Genomic DNA, 15,367 nt, shown 5'->3' with positions numbered 1-15,367 from the left:
CATTTCACGACTGTTTGATTCTATTATTGTTCTTTTTTCTTGGTGGCTTATTGCTTCTCAACCCTTTTCGGCGTCCTATTCACGAGTCGAGGCTCAAACTGTACACATAGAATACTAGATGGCCCTGTATTATATTTCTTTCTCATGTTTTTTACTGATCATGCAATGTGCTTCGATTTCTTCATCTTTCTGCACCTGCCTTTTTTGTGCGGTTCATATGCAACTAGTATGTTGGGAAAGTGCAATGGCTGCACGGGGGAGTCCAAACTATCAGATATCCCCATCTCACTTGCAACACAGCTGTCGTTCATTCTTTCAGGGTCCAATCCCTTGTTCTATCCTTCGGCATGGCTGCGGCAAACCATCATCAATGTATAGACATGCCAAATGCCCAGTTAGATGATTTGGGCCAAGACCAGGACCCTTCAATGGGTCATGAAACCAACCCCCGGCATGCGAGATGCGCAGAGTCCTCGCCGCCCCTAGAGCATCATTCCCAGTCAACCCAGTCATACCCGAGTGACGAGAGTTCGATATACAACGCCGTCCGAGCCAGTTCTGCGGCCGATGATGTTCCTCGAAAGCTTTGTTCCAACAATCAAATAACTCAAGATGGCCTGGACAGTGGGATGGCAGCAAACATGGCCATGTTCATTCCTATAACATCTGAATCTATGACTCATGCTGTTGACGATATCGAATATACTGCAGAGAGGAAGGCTAAAGCACCCTGGTGGCATGCACACATGTTATCTGACAACCACTCGCCTTCTACGATAGACAGACAATACACAGGATTATCTCTACCAAATGATTTAGAATCAAAAATCGATAGCTTTGATGGACCACAACACCGCAAAACTCTTAGTCTGAACGATGCGGATGACAATACGAGAAGACCAAATTGGCCAGGAAGCCTCGTGTCGCCTGTGAATCCTTTTCTTCCTCAATATCCGCCACCTGAAAGATCCCCTACTCCTCCAGGACTTCCTTCTTTTGGCTCTCGTGAGGCTATCTGTTACTCTGCGCAGTTTTTAGTTCATTCGTCTACACGGGGAGATCAGACACAGCAAGCGTCACAAAGTCTTACCGTCGCAAGGCCGCGCGGACGCAACCTTGCTTCGAGCTTTAGAGTTGCATCATACGGAGAAACACTGCGGAGAGTATTCGGTTTCACTCCGTCCACTACTCCCCAGCCTAGGCGAAGACCACCGCCCGTTGCAAGAGCAGAAGATGGCACTGCTGTCCAAGGGCGCTTCCCATATAGACAAAGTGGCCATGGAATGAATGTGGCTAGGCAATTGGATCACCATCCGTTTCATCGGCGACTTCTTCCTATTGCTCAAAGTGACAGCTTCACGGCTGATAGCGCTATTACCCAAAACGGTCATTTCAATGAACATAATGCGAAGGACAGATATTCAACACAAGTTGAGCCATCACGGTCACGTACGCAGACCGTGTCTGAACCTCATTTACGGAACTCTCCGGGACGACTACCCTCAAGGTTTACGCCAGCTGTGACCTCGCGATCGCAAGCTTTGGCTTCAGCGGCTGCAGTTGTTGTCGCCTTGCCTAGTGCTCCCTCACATGGTATCCAGCCAGAGCAACCGACAAATGGCGATGGAGCCAATACCCAGGGAGTAGGCATGGCCGGAGATAATCCAAGGTCACCTACATCGCATTCACAGGCATCCTCAACCGCTCATTCGCAGCCTAGAAACGCTAATACTGAAGAGCCACACGATGGCCAACCGCCTAAAAGACCATGGATGAATTGTTGGAGAACAGTTAATTCCTACTTCTGTTGCTTCGGGGAAAGAGACGAATACGAGGTTGCCATGGATCGAAATTTATCTAACGATAGCTATACTACTGCAAGGAGCTGGATTGTGGATAATGGCGCTCAAGAGGCTTGTCGAGTCAGTTCCAACGCGGCTTCACCGGGTCAAGACCAAGAGCCCCGGCAACAGCGTTCGAACCCATGGAAATCTTTGCGTAGATTCATCTCTCAAAACAATCTTGTTGTGGATCCGATGCTTCTATAGATTGGATCTGATAAGACAACCCCGGTTTGCAGATCTGTTTCGTCTCGACGTCTCGTTGCCATGAGAAATATTAATACCATTTGGAAAGTACTATTGATAAGGGACATAAAAACAATGTATCACTATGACATGACTATGGGCTCAATCGTACGAGTGTTGACACGGCAACTACCTATACCGAGTCTCTTCTCTCCTACTCTCACTATCAATACCATCATCCACCTAGCCATATCTAACCTTGGTAAAGAAATACGATTTTCTAAGCAAGACACATTCAGTTCTTAGTTTTAGAATTCCCAATAGATTGTAGGTGCGCTTTGTGAAACGCTTGACTGGCTCAAAATCATGCCCTGGTTCCTCAAATAATGCAATGCAAGAACAGAGAAGTGAAGTAGCATGCATGCTCCGAAGAAAGAAGAATAATAAGATTATACCCAAACAAATCAGTACAAAAAGGTAAAAGAGGATGAAAGAACTCCCCAACACCCGGCTTTAACCTGTTTCAAGCCGATATAATTTCATTTTTGTTCTTTTTTCCGAACGAAGAATGCGTGTTATATCATAACTGAAAGGCCAAGAGCAAAACCAGTCCAAGGAATTGGCGAGTTTAAGGTAGTAAATAAATTATTAGAGTAAGACAAAGTAAGATAATAGTAAGGCTCGAATCAAGTTGCTGTATGCAATCCATGCAATCCGTTAGTTGCAACTTGCGTTAAAGAACATCATTGCGTTCATGAGAATATAGGAAGCGAAAAAGAAAATGGTAGAAAGGAATGAACAATAGAGGATACCATGCTTTGCTTGAGCTTATTGCAAGTCAAATCATAGCCCTTGAAAAAATTGACAGGCTTCCTCGAGCTCTTCGTCATTGCCGACGAAATCCCATCCAACGATCCTGGGATCTTGGCTGGCGCAGATGATCTTTCGTGCATCGAATTGAAGTTTGAAAACCCTTGATGTTGGCTGGGGAGGTTGGGCTCGGTTCAAGTGAGGGTGTGGAAGCGGGTGAGGATGATGCACGTGGTGGTGGTGATGAGCTGGAACGGGTTGGACAAGAGGTCGATTAGACGCCGGCCCAGGCGGAAGGGGCAAATTGGGAATGCCCTGGGCCGGAGCTGCCCCTTGCTGGCCGTTCGTTATAGGTGGATTTGCCGATCCCTGTTGTGGAATGGCGTTGTTGTTTGGCGCAGGGCCTCCTTGTCCCGGAGCCAAACGAGTCATGGTGGTTCTTGCTGTACGAGGGGACTGGGCCTGTGAAGTGGATGCTGCAGCTGCGGCTTCTACTTGTCGGAGTTTCTGGCTAGTGACCCATTTGCCTTGACGGTCCTTGCTCCAGATGAGGATACACTCATCATAAGAGCCAGAAACAATTCTGCCCCATCTGCTCCCTCCTCCGCCAGGTGGGAGCGCAGCACCGATAGCACCGACATCCCTGGGATCTCTGGATCCAGTTGTATCTTGAGTGTATCCCGCCCGTCTGAGGGCAGACGGGCCGAGCCCGACGCCCTCCGCGTTAGCCTCATGGGCTTGCAAGAATCGGTTGTCTACAGCCAATGCTTCCAGCCTCATCGCCTCCTCAGCTCCTGGAGGGTCACCAAATCCGGCTTGCACAGTGCGGACCAAGTTCGCATGTCCGTGCAAACAAGCCACTTGTGCTCCAGTAGTAGAGTCGAATATGCGAACTGTATCGTCGTTGCTCCCGCTAATAATGCGGCGATTATCGAACTGAACACATGCAATTCCCTTCTCATGGCCCATGAGGGTCTTGGTGCAGCCACCCTTCTGGATATTCCAGATCTTGATAAGTCGGTCTCCAGATGCAGAAACGATCTCGTTGCCGTTCAATTGAATGGCATTGACTGCAGCCCCATGGCCTTCCAATGTCATCAAAAGCGAATGGGGTTCCAAGCTCCGAATGTGACCGTTGGCCAACTCCGCCTCCACAACTGGGGATGGCATTTCGGTAGTATCGATAATGTACGATGGGTACCTAACTCCAGGCCTGGGGGATACTTTAGGATAGTCCTCGTCAAGTGGCGTGAGGGCGCGACGGTTCCATATCTTGATAAGTTTATCCTTAGAGCATGTAACAAGGTAGCGCTCGTCGAATCTGAGGTTCAAGACCGAATCGTCGTGGGCGTTGCTGATTTGATGGATTTTCTCGCCAGTAGAAAACCGCCATATAATAACATTCTTGTCACTACTCCCGGAAATAATGACATCCTCAGATGGTCTTGAGTCAAACTGAAGGCACAAGACTGATTTCAAGTGACCAATAAGAGGACGGTGCCATAACCGTTTTGTCTCCAGATTCCATACTCGAACCGTGCGATCTCGACTGCCGCTAACAAGCCATTTTCCTTCAAACTGAATCGCGTAGACGCACTCCAGGTGGGCCTCTTCTGGGTGAGATGGGTGTGGGAGCTGGAAATTGGTGTATCGACCTCTGACCCAATTTTCCTCGAGTCGTCGACGCAGCTTGTAGAGATGAAGCCAGTTGATCTTGACGGTGCCATTCGGGTTTCTGACCAAGATGGATGATTTCAGCGGGGGTTGGATGGCCAGGGGAAGCTGTGCGATAGATTTGGACAGGGTGAACTCGTCTTGACTTTTTCCGACGGGCGCAGAAGACGACGCGTACTGATCAATCAAGGCATCGCCCATCTGCTGGTCGCCTTCATGATCTTCCACTGGCCCATTCTGCTCACCCGTGCGCCCGGTCGCGGGAGTGCTGCTTCCATTACTCCCTGTCCAGCTTGACGGCATGCGCTTCTTCAGCTTGGGTTCCCCGAGATCCGAGTCGGCATGTCGTGTGCGGGCCTTGCGAACTGAAGCGGACACAGATTCGGAGTACTCCTGTTCAAAATTGCGGATTGCGTCAATATCCACACGCCATCCTTCCTCATTGTAGAGCCCTCTCCAGAGACGGGAGTCGAAGATGCGGCTTCGCCATGAACGGGAGGCCAAGGAAGCTGTAAGGAGAGTCTGCGGATCGAGGTAGGAAAAGATCTCGGAGGTGATTTCAGGCGGAAGTTTAACGACGGGGTCCATGTGCAATAGGGGATCCAGTCGTTCAACGACCGAGGCGACAGTCGAAGTACGGAGGGATTTGAGCAAACGGTAGGCAAGTTCTATAGGAACCGATGGATAGAAGTCAGCGAAACATAAACAAAACAAAACAAAACAACACGGGCGGGGACGCCAACAGACCCGCTCTTTCCGCTTCACTGTGGGTGAGAACCCAGTCGGGGAGAGACATCACATCGTCCGAGGGGACATTCAGATCATTGTCGGCCTGGCTTTTGGTGTCGTCGGAATAGCCCTCGTCGAGTTTGAAGGAGGTCGACAAGGATGGGGCGGTGAAATCGGAGGCCTGCGGATGCAGGAGACGAGAGATGCCAGCTGAAGCGGGCACTCTGTCCATGGATGCTATTGCCTGCGGCCAGCGATGTGAAGTGATTGTTGGTTGATTCGATTATGGCGTCAGCTGCCAGTACAGAACGTGGCAAAGAGGGGGGAAGTTGGGAGATGACGATGGCAATGTTGTGATGGAGCGAGGCTTAGTTATCGTCGGGCGGAGGCAGCAGAGAGAGGGGCAACAAAGAGAAGGATACAGAAAGAAAGAAAAGGGAAGAATAAAAGGAGAGAATGGGGGGAGAGAGAAAGGAGAGGATGGGGAAAAAGGAGGGAGAAGAAGATGGAAGACGAAAGGGAAGAATTGGGTATGATTCTGTGTTGTGGTGCAAGATGACTCGTCAGTTGGACGACAACAATGGATGCTGAAGTGCTGTTTAAGAATGAGTCAGAGATGATATCTGGGAGAATTATGGAGAATATTAATTAATTTATTTGGCTATTAAGTCTCAGGAGTCTACGGGGTACTCTGTATAGTGTAGTGTTGAATATTCTATCCAGATAAATACAATCACTCCTTCAACACTCGTGCCATCGATTCTGCGACATATTCGACATTGTCTGGGTTTAATCCTGCAATCGATATCCTCGAATTTGCTGCCATGTAAATGTGATATTTGTCTAGGAATGTCAGTTCAGCATACACGCTGTATAGGTCGAGGAATACTGACCTTTCAACTCCTTCACCACGGCTGGAGATAATCCAAGAAACCCAAACATTCCAGACTGTCTGAGAAGATGATCCCAATTTCCAGGAGCCGCTAATCTGTCAGCAGAGAAACCAAGACGAGTATTTACGAGACGTACAGTTGCGAATCAATCCTTGATATAACGTTTCCCTCATCGACTGGATACGTCCACTCATCGTCCTGAGATCCTCAAACCACATATTCCGCAGCCCATCATCACTCAGGATAGCCGATGCAATCTTGGCTCCATAAGCAGGAGGATTGGATATCTCAGATCGTTGATGAGATTCCAGAAGAGACTGGCTGTTGAGGGCCACTTCTTCAGTCGACGTAGCCAGGACCAGACAGCCAACTCGTTCGCCTGAAGACTCAGTCAGTCAACAGGCAAGAAAAGGAGAAGGAGGAAAATAAATACCGTATAAGCCCATGTTCTTCGCAAACGACAGACAAACCGCCGCCTCCATCTCTAGCTCATCGATAAAGTATCGAATCGCAAACGCATCCTTGTCGACATCGCCAGAGTTGAAGCCCAAATATGCCGAATCGAAGACAGGAAACAACCCCCTCTCTTTCATTATTTTCCCAATCTCCATCCATTGTTCAGGACTAGGATCTAATCCGGTCGGATTGTGGGCACACGCGTGGAGGATGATGATCGACCCGGACTCGACGGTGTTGAGCATGGAACGATACGACTCGATATCGAGGGATTTTGTTTTGGAGTCGTAGTACTGGAAGGTGTGGCATTCAAAGCCCAGCGTCGAGAAGACCAGATTATGGTTGGACCAGGTTGGTTCGGGGATGTAGACTTTGGGCAACGGAGACAGGCAGGATCTGAGGATTCGAGCAGCGAGATGGAGGGCTCCTGTGCCGGAGATGGAGTGGCAGGTTGCGAGCTGTAAATGAGCGTCTTTCTTTGGAGATAATTTAATTTCCATGATGTTTATGGACTCACCTGTTTCTGCTTCTTTGAATACGCCTCTTTTCCTAGAGCTAATTCGGCAGCTCGTTCACGAAACGAAGCCAGACCCAGGATTGGGAGATATTCATGTTGGAGGCCTTGATGGACAATCTCACGAGCCTTTTCGACAGAAGGAAGAATCCATGGCTGAGCGTGGTTGTCGCGATATGCACCTTGGCCCAGATTCACCTTTTGAGGGAATGAATCTGCCACATACTCGGCCGTCAAGGCGAAGATGGCATCGGGAGGGATTCGAGGGGCAGATGAAAAGACGGACATGATATCGATATACGTGTTTGATGTCTTCTTATTTTATGCAGCAATACAGCAAATAATATCGTGTTATTTATGTTCTATGTATACTGTCTTCGGCCTCTCATCCGAATTGTCGGATGTCTGGCCCGCTGCGGGGAATTCATCGATTATAAGAGCTAGAAAGAAGCGATTTACGATGGACTTTGGATATTGACGATGCTGAGTATTTAAAACAGAAAAGATGACTCTATCCAAGATCGACAGCGTCCGATCGGTACGACAGCCGGTGTGTTCGTATCTGGTCGGGAACGAACCCGTGGTCCTATATCCTATATTGGCTTGACACATTACATTGTTGTGTAGCTGTCGTGGTGCTATTTGCGTATAAGAGGATGTCTACAACTGTTGAATCACCATCAGGATGTATATCGGCACTGATAAAGACATCTTCACCTAATATCCAATATCTGATAACACCCAGACTATGAATAATATGTAGAATACTATCGCTGTCATCTGTATAGGACCCACTCTTATCTACCCCGCATTTTGTACAAAAGTTGGAGATAACTTCAATATCCAATTCTTTCCCAGTAACAATATGGATTCACGAAGAGATCCTCGCGTTAAAAAACGCTCCTCCAATGCGTATGTCTTCATCTGCTTTGATGATCTCGACTAACAGATTAGCTGCCATCGATGTCGAAGGCAGAAAATCAAGTGCTCGGGCTCGCAGCCCTGCGACACGTGCAACAAGCGGAAACTCACCTGCACTTTTGATGATCGCGACCAGAAAATCCTTGTCACTCGCGGGTATGTTAATATAGAATACGCTGCTGCATCGTGCTGACCTGATAGGTTCATCGATGATCTACAGAGGAAAATTGCCCTGCTAGAACGGGGCGATGAAGAGCCTTTCAGCCCGCAGAGCTACGAGCCAGACCCGAGACCAGAAGAAGCCATCGCTAGCTTTCCAGACGAGGATCATGGCGAATCATCCTACAACTCCGCCTTGACGAATCCGTTATCGACCGGACCGTCGACCTTTATGACTGCTGGCTGTGGGAGGACCTGTGCGTTCTCCAGCCCCCCGTTAATACCCTAGACCCTAGACCCGGCTGACACTCCCCAGTCTATCTAGGCACTTCGTCCAACTGGTCTTTTGCTCGCCGAGTCCTTAGCTTGACCCACGAACACATACACCATGCTCCTCTCCCGACAGGGCGACTGCTCTTCGACGGAGCTGCTTATGACTTGGGCTGGGATGGATCGAGGACGGCTGTATCGCCTCAACTCCCCATGGCCCCAACGCTTGACTTTTCCATCTACCTGATCAATGCCGTCAAGTTCCATGCCGGTCAGCTATTCCATCTCTTTGACGAACCATCCTTTATGGGAAATCTCTACGCCTTTTATGAGGACCCACAGCAGATGACAACCTCAAATCTCTGGTATATCCATTACCTGCTCATTCTAGCTTTTGGAAAAGCCTTTGTCGTGCAGAAGAATCAAGGTCGTCGTCCACCAGGCTGTGAATTCTTCACCAAAGCACTGCAGTTGCTGCCAGATTCGACACAGTTGTCCAGAGAGCCTGTCATAGCTTGTGAGATCCTCTGCTGTATCGCTTTGTACCTCCAGTCTCTGGACTGTCGCAGCACCGCCCACAACTTTGTGAGTCATTGTCCCTCGATATTGATGTATAATCTAACAAAATAGATTGGCCAAGCAGTGCGAATTGCCCTTGCACAAGGGATGCACACCAATATGCCCGTTGAGCCGCTTGGAGAAGCACTGGTCCAACGATGTCGTAAGATCTGGTGGACCACCTATATCCTTGATCGACAGATGACTTCGTTGATGGGACTGCCTCAATCAATTCATGACGACCAGCTTCATTACCAGCTGCCTTTATTTACTGGATCGCCTCAAAAGGTAGCAGCTCTCAGCATGCAAATCAAACTATGTCAGATCATTGCAGAGGTCAACAGCAGTAAGGGTCACCTTCGTCTTCATATTGACATCTACTAATTTAACAGCTGTATACGGACCTGATGGACGACTGAACCGCAAATTTCTTCTTCGAACCAAAGCCGCCTTGTCTAGCACCGCCGACCTAGCAGATGAATTGCAGAATTCTTTTGACCTCCGTTTGGATGAATCTTCCATCAGCGGTGTTTCTCGACTGTCGGCTCATCTGCATCTTCTCTACCATCAGGTATGTTCTGTTCTCATTTTCAGCTTCATACCTGACAATCCCAGTGCATGGTTCTGGCAACCAGACCCTTGTTATTCTGCTTTTTGAAAATCCGATTCCAGTCTCCTGCCGACCTCGAGTCGCTCCATTCCTCGTCCAACGTACGCAAGCTGTTGCAGGTATGTATCGAATCCGCACAGCAAATGCTCAACATTCTCTCCAGTCTACAAGAACAAAGTCTTCTAGGTATGCTCTTATCACCAATTATCCCGAATATCACCTAACATCATCAAGATAGCTTTCTCCCCTTTGATCTCGACTCCACCTTTGTCTCCGCTGTCATCCTTCTTGTCGCTCCCGTAATTGACCCTAATCTCCTCGATGACTGGACGCCATGGCTATACAAGACCTATATGCTTCTCGATGAGATGATCTCCCGAGGCAATCTCATTGCAGAATTCGGCAGGTCCGAACTCGAACAGTTGAATGAAATGCTCATCCAACTCTCTCCAGACCTTGAGAAACGAGCAATGGCCCTGTCAATGTCGACTCCGATATGTAATAGTAATACTTTTGCTCCAGAAGGGTTATCGACGGCGGAGATTCTTGCTGTAGCAGAATCGATTGACACTGGGGATGTAGATTGGATCGCGCATGCCATAACAGAAAATAGCATTTGGTAGTAGACTCAATCTATACATTCATATATCCATTATTCCATGTACAATCTATAGAGTATCTTCAATCGCACCCACTTCGGCAATGACCTTCCTCACATTCTCCTTGACCGCATCACCGGGCCCTTCATACGGAGTCCGCGGCTTGAATTTCTCCTCTGCATTCTCCACTCCAGCCCTCGAGGCCGCAAAAACAGCCGCTGCATACTTGGTCGATGCAATCCCACTCTTGCACGGGCTCTCCGCCAGCGCCGCCTTGCGATGCAGCGCCAACGCCTCCTCCACCTGTCCCGCCTTGTACAATCGGTAAATCTGCATGATCGTCTTGGGCACGACATTGGCAAACGCCGCAATGCACCCCGCCGACCCCACGGATAACCCTCCGAGGAGGAAATCCGACTGCCCACCAAAAACAGCAAACTCGTCTGGGCCAAACGCCGCCGTCAATCGGGTGATCTTCCCGACCTGCGCACAGGTGAGTTTCACCCCAACCACGTTACTGACGCCATTCGGACTGGCCGCCGCCGAGGCCCGCACGATCTCGGTGATGGTATCCGAGTCGATATCCACTCCGTTCGTCACGCCGGGGAAGTTGTACACCACGACGGGGAGGGGTGCTTTGGCGGCTACATCGGCGAAGAAGCGCTTCACAGTTGCTGGGGTGGTGGCTTTGCCAAAGTATGCGGGTGGCAGGACGAGGAGGTAATTTGCGCCGGCCTGGGCTGCGTCGTTGGCGAGTTCCAGGACTTGCTTGGTGGAGTGGGCGCCCACGCCGGCCATGATGGGGTAGTTGGGGCCGACGGCTTCACGGGCGGCGCTGATGGCTTGGGCGCGTTCTTCGCGGGTGAGGAGGAAGGCTTCGGCGTTGGTGCCTAGGATGACGAGGCCGGTGAGGCATTTGGAGAGGTAGAGACAGTATTTCTTGTGGGCTTCGACGTCGAGAGTGTCGGTTTCGTGGTTGAAGGCTGTCACGGCGGGAACCCAGACGCCAGAGGGGGGGATACGAGGGAAAGACATTTTGAATATGATATGGAAGAGTGATTAAACTTGGATTGAATGAGAAGGAGAATGAGGAAATGAGATGAGGAACGATCTGTTTATATAGACGGAGGAGCCGATTCAGCACTCGGAAGGCTGTCCGAGCTACCCCTCTACCCCTCATTGAAGCTATTCACTAAACACTAACAGACAGCAATGGAGTCACGGGCTACAGCTTGGCCTTGAGGGTATGGAATTCCCTCGACTCCCCCAATCTCCAACTCACATCCCCGCCCCAGTTGCCCTTTTTCTCGGTCTGGTCCTTCCATCGCCATCGGACAACCGACTGTTCATCCCCCGCAAGGAGGTCATTCACCCAGCTGCCCATGATGGGGAACATCTTGAACCCATGTCCTGAATCCCCAGACAGTATCACCACCGACGACGACGTCCCAGGCACATAGTCGATGATGAAGTCCGAGTCACTCGTATCCGCAAACCAGCACAACGACTTCTTCACCAGCGGCCGATCCGCCAGAGCAGGAAGCGTCTGCGCCAGTAACTTCCTCACCTGCAGCTCATCCTCAACCGGCATAAATGCACTCGCCTCCAGAGTTGGCGGGGCATGAGACACCCCCGTCCCAGCATCCGTGTTGATAAAACCAGCGCCCATGGGACACAACTTGAGCAGGTTGGTCTTGGGATCGGGCTCGAAGAGAAATCCCAGATCGCGGGCATAAGTGACGGGGATACCTCGTAGGGCTGACGTCTCGTCGTCGGTGAGATGAACATGTGCGACAGACCAGGACTTGGCCACGACTTGTGTTCCCAGTTCAGGGACGAGTCGACCGGCTCCTGCTCCAGCAGCGATGATCACCTTGGCCGCGGGGTGGAATTGTCCCTTTTGCGTTCTGATCCCGATGCTCTTCCTCTCCTGTCCTTCCTTTGCCTCTTCATACACCACCTCCTTCACTGCTCCGTTCTCTCCAAGGAAGAAACGTACCCCGGCTGCCTGCGTCGCACGGTACACAGCAGCCAACGCATTTCCCGAATGCGCATACCCATCAAACCGATTCAGGTATCCCCGCCACCCGGGAAACCGCCCGGTATACTGCCAAAACTGCTCGCGGATGGTCTTCTCGTCCAGTGGGGCAAGATGTGGGCGGATAACAGGGTGTCGCTCCGCGGAGGCGTGGAAACGGTCCAGCGTGGCGTGGGCTTTCTCGGGAGCATTGCCCGAGACGCAGTGGAGGAAACCGGTTTGGTGGAAGTGAGGGGTGAAGAGGGGAGTTTTCCAAGCTGAGATGGCTTTCTGGGTTGGGTTAATAGAGTCACAATTGAGGATGTAGGATATGGTAGACATACAATGGTCAATTCGGTGTAAAAAGGATCCTCATATTCAGCTCTCACGATCTTGTTCAGATCATTGGCCGCTGAATACCGTGGAGGAATCTGGTCATCTCGCTCAAAGACGGAGATGTTGGTGTATCCATTCTGGGTGAGATGGAGGGCAGTGGAAAGGCCAAACGCGCCTCCGCCCACGATGATGATAGGTTCTGACTTGATCATACTGAGTCTTTGTTAATCCTGATTCTCTATTCTGTTTGGATAGCTCTATATCAATGTATATTTATACACGTTGATATGGCTTCAATTGACGGGAGGGTTGCCGGTCAATTGCGGGGTATGCATGCAGGCAGATAACAGCATCGGGAGGGTTGCCGGTGACGATGCCGAAATAGCAATTGGGATATGTGTCAAGATATCTCATCATCTGATGATACGATACCCCACAGATTGAGCCAGACGTGTTTAGATGAGCAAATTGTTGAGAGGTTGTGTTCGTGGTGTTGATTGCGTTGGTCTCTAATTCTATACAATAAGACAGGACTATGGATTCACGATGCGAGTGGATACGAAGTACGACGACAAATTACGAAGTTTAAGTAACGATGTGGTGTCAGAGCAGTTGAATTCATTCAAATCTAGCTAGTAGTACTACATTAATGGTTGCTAGGGTACGTAAATCCCGTCTGAGGGAAGAATTCCTCCTTGATCAGTCTCGGGCTCGTGAATCGGCGCAGCACATCAGAGCTTCCTGCCTTGTCATTGGTTCCACTGGCTCGGGCACCTCCAAACGATTGCTGGCCGATCAATGCGGCTGTCGTCTTGCAGTCTGCATATCGTTAGTCTCAATCATACAGATAGATGGGTCAGAAAACTTACTGATGTAAAAGTTACCGGCCGAGTAGCGGAGCGCATCCTCAGCTTCGCGAATGGCAGATCTGTCCTTGGCAAAGACAGCTCCAGTCAGGGCAAATCCACCGCCAGACTGGTCAGCCTGGTTCAGAACCGAGCTCCACTCTGCATCGGGGTAGACGTAGACGGCCAGGACGGGGCCGAAGATTTCCTCGTCAAAGAGGCGGTGCGTGGGAGAGTCGGCTTGGTAGACGGTCGGGTTAACGTAGAAGCCAACCGAGTCGTCGTAAGTGCCACCGGCCACCAGCTTCAGAGATGAATCCTTGTTGCTTGCGTCGATGATGGACTTGATCTTGTCAAATGAGCGGCGGTGGATGACAGGTCCCATGAACGCTTCAATGTTCTTGTCGGGGCTGCCAATGGTGATCTCGTTGATACCCGCCTTCAGGCTGGTGAGGAACTCCTCTGCCCGAGATTCGGGGAGGTACAGACGAGAAGTGGCAGAGCACTTCTGGCCCTGGTACTCGAATGCGCCACGAATGGTGTGGTTAACGGCGCTGGGGATATCGGCCGAGTTGTGAACGAGGTGGAAGTTCTTGCCGCTGGTTTCGCCCACCACACGAGGGAACTCGCGGTAGGTCTTGTTTGCGATACCCTCGCCAATCTTGCCATACAGAGAGCGGAAAATGTCCGACGAACCGATGAAGTTCAGGCCGGCAAAGTCGCGGTGAGACAGAGCCACGTCGGTAATCTGCTCAGCATCGCCAGTAACAAACTGCACAACGTTGGGAGGCAGACCGGCTTCGAGTAGAATTTTGTAGACGAGGGCACTAGCGTACACGTTGGATGGGGAGGGCTTCCAGAGCACCACGTTGCCCATCAGGGCAGGACCCGAAATCAAGTTGCCACCGAGGGCAGTGAAGTTGAAGGGCGAGATACTGTAGACGAATCCCTCCAAAGGACGGTATTCCACGCGACTATCTGGTCAGCTTGTTTCACCAAATTGACAATAGGATTGACCTACCTCCACATTCCATCCGAGCCTCGAGTAGGCTGTCTCTCCAACAATTCTGCAGCGTAGTTGCAGTTCAACCGGAAGAAGTCCGCCAGTTCAGCGGCAGCATCAATCTCTCCCTGCCAGATGTTCTTTCCCTGTCCCAGCATGGTCGCTGCGATCAGATCATACCGGTACTTGGTCGTCACCAGCTCTGCCGCCTTGAGGAAGATAGAAGCTCGATCGACAAAGGGAGTCTCCTCCCAGCTCTTCTTGGCCGCGAGGGCCGACTCAATGGCTGCAGAGACCTGCTCTTTGCTGGCAAGAGGATAGTTGGTGAACTTGGTGGCATGTTCTGCTGGCAAGGGCTGATCCCACGATTGGGAGACTTGCTGTGCCTTGCCATTATAGAAGATATCGCTCTGGACGGGCAATTGAGATCGCAGCTTAGTCAAGGCAGCTTCGACTTGGGCTCGTTCGGGGGAACCTTTTTTGTAGAGAGGCTGTTTTGTCAGTACCGATCTGTCTTGAGATCTTGCCTTGAGATACTCACATTGGGTTCGTTTCGAGGGTCGGGAAGTCTGAAGGGAACAGTAGCCTTCATGCGCTTCTGGACGGAGAGGAAGTTGGGCCGCAGACGCGCAGAACGAGAGAGATTCGAGGACAACATTCTTGCAGAAGCCATGTTCACGGGGTTTGTGATTCAACAACCCCAGGACAGCGTCCCAGCTGGCATTTTATCCCCATGATGGTCGGGGGTGCATCCGAAGGTGATGCAGATAGCATCTCCGCATCGTGACAACAACAATCATAGCTCTATCAACGGTGGAGGCGCTGCAGCTTGCATCATCCAAACGGTGTCGAGGCCGAAGTGAAGCTGCCCCGCATTGCCTTGATATCGTCGGGAGGGCAGCCGATGAGATGTACATCACTCGGATGCGCCCGAGCAAAAGAATAT

General features: G+C 50.6%; 7 protein-coding genes across 7 annotated transcripts; 2 read left to right on the top strand and 5 right to left on the bottom strand.

Moving 5' to 3' along the window:
* The first annotated feature begins 114 nt into the window (after nt 1-114).
* ASPWEDRAFT_221510 (uncharacterized protein) lies at nt 115-2,459 on the top strand. The gene is made up of 2 exons (XM_040832308.1): nt 115-1,669; nt 1,721-2,459. The coding sequence occupies exons 1-2, from the start codon at nt 348-350 to the stop codon at nt 2,046-2,048; spliced, it is 1,650 nt and encodes a 549-aa protein (XP_040694270.1). The 5' UTR covers nt 115-347; the 3' UTR covers nt 2,049-2,459.
* A 411-nt stretch (nt 2,460-2,870) lies between these two features.
* ASPWEDRAFT_47388 (F-box and WD domain protein) lies at nt 2,871-5,472 on the bottom strand (the record flags this gene model as incomplete). The annotated part of the gene is made up of 2 exons (XM_040836957.1): nt 2,871-5,179; nt 5,259-5,472. 2 exons carry the CDS (start codon nt 5,470-5,472, stop codon nt 2,871-2,873), a joined length of 2,523 nt encoding a protein of 840 aa, XP_040694269.1.
* A 501-nt stretch (nt 5,473-5,973) lies between these two features.
* Nucleotides 5,974-7,391, bottom strand: ASPWEDRAFT_22756 (uncharacterized protein; the record flags this gene model as incomplete). The annotated part of the gene is made up of 5 exons (XM_040832378.1): nt 5,974-6,083; nt 6,134-6,223; nt 6,270-6,512; nt 6,567-7,065; nt 7,107-7,391. 5 exons carry the CDS (start codon nt 7,389-7,391, stop codon nt 5,974-5,976), a joined length of 1,227 nt encoding a protein of 408 aa, XP_040694268.1.
* A 577-nt stretch (nt 7,392-7,968) lies between these two features.
* On the top strand, nt 7,969-10,244 carry ASPWEDRAFT_166658 (uncharacterized protein; the record flags this gene model as incomplete). The annotated part of the gene is made up of 8 exons (XM_040830034.1): nt 7,969-8,015; nt 8,058-8,180; nt 8,226-8,440; nt 8,500-9,038; nt 9,084-9,357; nt 9,404-9,582; nt 9,627-9,807; nt 9,856-10,244. 8 exons carry the CDS (start codon nt 7,969-7,971, stop codon nt 10,242-10,244), a joined length of 1,947 nt encoding a protein of 648 aa, XP_040694267.1.
* Nucleotides 10,245-10,289: 45 nt separating this feature from the next.
* Nucleotides 10,290-11,255, bottom strand: ASPWEDRAFT_166657 (dihydrodipicolinate synthase family protein; the record flags this gene model as incomplete). The annotated part of the gene is made up of 1 exon (XM_040830033.1): nt 10,290-11,255. The coding sequence occupies one exon, from the start codon at nt 11,253-11,255 to the stop codon at nt 10,290-10,292; it is 966 nt and encodes a 321-aa protein (XP_040694266.1).
* A 190-nt stretch (nt 11,256-11,445) lies between these two features.
* On the bottom strand, nt 11,446-12,785 carry ASPWEDRAFT_166656 (NAD(P)/FAD-dependent oxidoreductase; the record flags this gene model as incomplete). Its single annotated transcript, XM_040830032.1, has 2 exons — nt 11,446-12,528; nt 12,582-12,785. The coding sequence occupies 2 exons, from the start codon at nt 12,783-12,785 to the stop codon at nt 11,446-11,448; spliced, it is 1,287 nt and encodes a 428-aa protein (XP_040694265.1).
* Nucleotides 12,786-13,219: 434 nt separating this feature from the next.
* ASPWEDRAFT_99094 (uncharacterized protein) lies at nt 13,220-15,013 on the bottom strand (the record flags this gene model as incomplete). Its single annotated transcript, XM_040839638.1, has 4 exons — nt 13,220-13,392; nt 13,443-14,392; nt 14,440-14,912; nt 14,963-15,013. 4 exons carry the CDS (start codon nt 15,011-15,013, stop codon nt 13,220-13,222), a joined length of 1,647 nt encoding a protein of 548 aa, XP_040694264.1.
* Nucleotides 15,014-15,367: the final 354 nt, after the last annotated feature.

This window comes from Aspergillus wentii (genome assembly GCF_001890725.1).
Source record: "Aspergillus wentii DTO 134E9 unplaced genomic scaffold ASPWEscaffold_1, whole genome shotgun sequence".
NCBI lineage: Eukaryota > Fungi > Ascomycota > Eurotiomycetes > Eurotiales > Aspergillaceae > Aspergillus > Aspergillus wentii.
This window is presented reverse-complemented; position numbering and strand designations above follow the sequence as displayed.